This window comes from Zalophus californianus, chromosome 2 (genome assembly GCF_009762305.2).
Source record: "Zalophus californianus isolate mZalCal1 chromosome 2, mZalCal1.pri.v2, whole genome shotgun sequence".
Lineage (NCBI taxonomy): Eukaryota > Metazoa > Chordata > Mammalia > Carnivora > Otariidae > Zalophus > Zalophus californianus.
The window spans coordinates 22,276,782-22,280,811 of record NC_045596.1 but is presented as its reverse complement, the minus strand read 5'-3'; the positions used below and the strand labels follow the sequence as shown (position 1 = coordinate 22,280,811).

Sequence of the window (4,030 nt, the reverse complement as noted above, 5' to 3'; positions counted from 1 at the left end):
CAAAATGCTGTGGAACTTGTTAAAACTAGAAAATACTCAAAGCTGTGCAAACCCACAGTGATCTTAACTAACACCTCTTTCCTCTTCAAGCCATTCCTTGTCAGGAGTCAATCATACATTTCAATGGATTATTTTTCTCTTCATGTTATGTGGAGTTTAAGTGAAAAGGCTAACAGGCATGGCGGCATGATCATCTCCTGTTTTCTGCCCAGATGATGTGAATGGGATTAGTCACATGGGAAACTTCAGGATTTAGCTTCAGGATTAAGCCAATTACAACAGTTCACAGTTTTAGAGATGTGGGCATGTGACTCAGGTCTATCTAATCAGACTGAATCTTAACATTTCTCAGAGAGTGCTGGGAAAAGACTTTCACATTTCCATGGGGGTTGGTGATTGAGGTTTGTGAGACTCAAAACTGTGGTATTCCAGAAAAAATAGCTTGGAAATTCAAAGGGCTCATTATGTGCAGCCCGAGGATTAAATGTTATCAGAAGAAGCAGAGCTGTTAGATTAATTTGGTTGGTATCTCTCCATCACTGATGAAGTTCTCTTGGGAACCAGAGACCCTTCTGAGCTGTTCTGTCTTATGTACTATCTTTGCTAAACCAGATTGTTTAAGGCTTATTCTACAGGTTAAAACTGAGATAATCCTGAGAGACAGAGACTCCTAAATTTATTATATATTAGATCATATTGAAGATCCTGAATTTAGCATTCCTGGTCTGTTAGCATTGCAGCCTTTCTCTCTAATTATCCAAAGCTTATTCACTGTTGACACTTGTCAGGACAGTGACTTGTGTTTGTGTGTGTGTGTGTATGAGTGGGTGTGCACGCATGTGCATGGGTGTGTGGTCAACTAATATTAGGTTATAAATCACTCAAAACTCAGTGGCTTAAAACAGCAACCATCTATTCTTATTCACCCATATGTAGCTCAGCAGAATGGGTGTTCCTGGTTGTGTGCAAGTGGGCAAGTCTCCTTCAAGATGGAGGTAAGTGAGCTGGCCTTGGTTTCTCTCTAAGGATTAGTTCAGGTCTGTTCCATGCATGCTCTTCGTAGAGCCCAGACTAAAGGGGCAATAGTTTCTTATAAAAAAGTCTTGTGATAGAATTAGTCCAAGTGGGACGAGAGAGCTGAGTGTTTGTGTGGTCGCTTCTTGGAAACCAATAGCGCTTGCAGCATGGCTGACCAACTGACTGAAGAGCAGATTGCAGAATTCAAAGAAGCTTTTTCACTATTTGACAAGGATGGTGATGGAACTATAACAACAAAGGAATTGGGAACTGTAATGAGGTCTCTTGGGCAAAATCCCACAGAAGCAGAGTTACAGGACATGATTAATGAAGTAGATGCTGATGGTAATGGCACAATTGACTTCCCGGAATTTCTGACAATGATGGCAAGAAAAATGAAAGACACAGACAGTGAAGAAGAAATTAGAGAAGCATTCCGTGTGTTTGATAAGGATGGTAATGGCTATATTAGTGCAGCAGAGCTTTGCCATATGATGACAAACCTGGGAGAGAAGTTAACAGATGAAGAGGTTGATGAAATGATCAGGGAAGCAGATATTGATGGTGATGGCCAAGTAAACTATGAAGAGTTTGTACAAATGATGACAGCAAAGTGAAGACATTGTACAGAATGTGTTAAATTTCTTGTACAAAATTGCTTATTTGCCTTTTCTTTGTTTGTAACTTATCTGTAAAAGGTTCCCCCCTGCTGTCAAAAAATATGCATGTATAGTAATTAGAACTTCATTCCTCCATGTTTTCTTCCCTTATCTTACTGTCATTGTCCTGAAACCTTATTTTAGAAAATCAATCAAGTACCATGTTGCATGTGGCTTACTCTGGATATATCTAAGCCCTTCTGCACATCTAAACTTAGATGGAGTTGGTCAAATGAGGGAACATCTGGGTTATGCCTTTTTTTAAAGTAGTTTTCTTTAGGAACTGTCAGCATGTTGTTGTTGAAGTGTGGAGTTGTAACTCTGTGTGGACTATGGACAGTCAACAATATGTACTTAAAAGTTGCACTATTGCAAAACGAGTGTATTATCCAGGTACTCGTACACTATTTTTTTGTACTGCTGGTTCTATACCAGAAACATTTTCTTTTATTGTTACTTGCTTTTTAAACTTTGTTTAGCCACTTAAAGAAAATCTGCTTATGGTACAATTTGCCTCAAATCCATTCCAAGTTGTATATTTGTTTTCCAATAAAAAATTTATAATTTACCCAAAAAAAAGTCTTGTGATAAAGAGGCACAAGAGAATAAGACCAATCACACAAGCACATGTCAAGACTCCACTTATGTACTTGTGCATTTGACTGCAAAAGGTACCTCAGTATGTTTTCAGTGGATGATGTAGGCTGAGGAACTCCTTAATCTAGTTAGTTCATTAGAATTCAAAAGAATAAAAATCTTAATTTCTGGATTTTATTCCTAGCCTAGTCACTTATTTGATGGCCGAGAACAAGTCATTTTACTTCTTTAGATTTGTTCCTCTCCTCTAAAATGGAATTAGTAAAAGACCTAGTCACAGGTTGTGAAGAGAAAATAAAATGATGTAGGTGGAAGCAAGTAGAAGGAGAAGAATATATCCCAACTGTTCTGTGTAAAGGAATGAATAGCCCTAAATACCAAAAGTATTAAAGAAATTGGACTTGCTATTATTGGAAAATCAAGAGAGAAGAGAATTACAGTTATTTTTTTTCCTAAAAAAGAAATAACAATGGTGAGAGAGTATGAAGAGAAAGGACTGCCATTAGTTGTCTATCTCCATAGAGCCAGGCATTCTGTTAGACAGGGTGTGTTATCTTGTTTAGTCCTCACATTTTCCAAGACAGAAGAAACAAAATAAAGGAACACTAATTGAGCTATAATACCAATGATAATCTGAACAACTTTACTTCATAGGCACATGGCTCAGTTGGGAGTCCGTTTGTAAGACAACAGAGGTTCCAGAATTTTCCAGCAGCATTTGTCATTTCCTTGAGCTTGCACTATACTCGTGCCACTAATCAACTCTGCTCTCTTTAGGAAGTGAGTCAACCTCTCTGGGCTTTCTTTTGGGTAAAAATGTGACAAATTAGATTTATTGCAACACTCCACAAGAACTGCAGAATTAAAAAGTGGCATGTGCTGTTATGTGGCACCGAGGTAATTTTTAATTAAAAACCCCTCTGATTTCACTTAATCTATCTCTGATAGCCAAAATGTAAGCATGAATTTCTGTTTCTCATTTTCCTGTCTCTCTAAAAATATATGTATCTATATAGTTGTAGAAGGAATTCAGCCTTATCTCTTAAGGAACAAAGATGCCTTGTGAAACACAGCAAATGTGAGCTAGAATTTTCTTTAGGCAACTATTATCTTTTCTATATAAAAAAGAGGGGTTGGTGAAAGTGGAATATGGACTACCTTCAGACAGCCTATCAGTGATCCAGGCAAGAACAGAAGGAAAATATGTATTATGTTAAGACACCTCTTCTCTTGTACTGCTTTTCTCAGATTACTTAAGTGTAGTCTATACACTTTTCCTCCAATATTTTTGAATGAAGGGACAAAGCTAAGATGATAAGGCTTTTAAATATTGTTGTAAAACCTGGAGTTACATAAAGTGTATCAATTTAGTCAAATTTGCTTGTTCACAACAATGAGTATCTTCTGAGCCCTATTAAAATATTGAAAATAAGATGACATCACAAATATTTCCACAGTGCAAAGCACCTTTAATGAATTGAAGCCCATTTCTCACCTTCTAATTTCCTGAAGGACACAATATAACCGAGTAGTTAAAAATATGGCTTCTGTAGTTGTGCTAGTCAGGGCAAGTAATAACTACCATAACATCAACAATAAAAAAAAAAAACACTAAGATCTCGGTGGATTGACACATAAAATTTTATTTCTCATTCATGAAAACCCCAGTCGAGTGGGGTTTTCATGAATGAGAAATAAACCACATTATAAGAACTAAATAATTGACAGTCATTGTATTTACAGTTAAGATTTTTTTT

At 36.8% G+C, this 4,030-nt stretch overlaps 1 protein-coding gene across 1 annotated transcript; it reads left to right on the top strand.

The window, feature by feature from the left end:
* The first annotated feature begins 1,115 nt into the window (after nucleotides 1–1,115).
* LOC113925822 (calmodulin-1-like) lies at nucleotides 1,116–2,237 on the top strand. The gene has a single exon (XM_027600431.2). It carries the CDS (start codon nucleotides 1,185–1,187, stop codon nucleotides 1,632–1,634), a length of 450 nt encoding a protein of 149 aa, XP_027456232.1. The 5' UTR covers nucleotides 1,116–1,184; the 3' UTR covers nucleotides 1,635–2,237.
* Nucleotides 2,238–4,030: the final 1,793 nt, after the last annotated feature.

Bases quoted from the DNA above. Each gene is read 5' to 3' on its own strand.
- LOC113925822 (XM_027600431.2), top strand. From the start codon at position 1,185: ATGGCTGACCAACTGACTGAAGAGCAGATTGCAGAATTCAAAGAAGCT.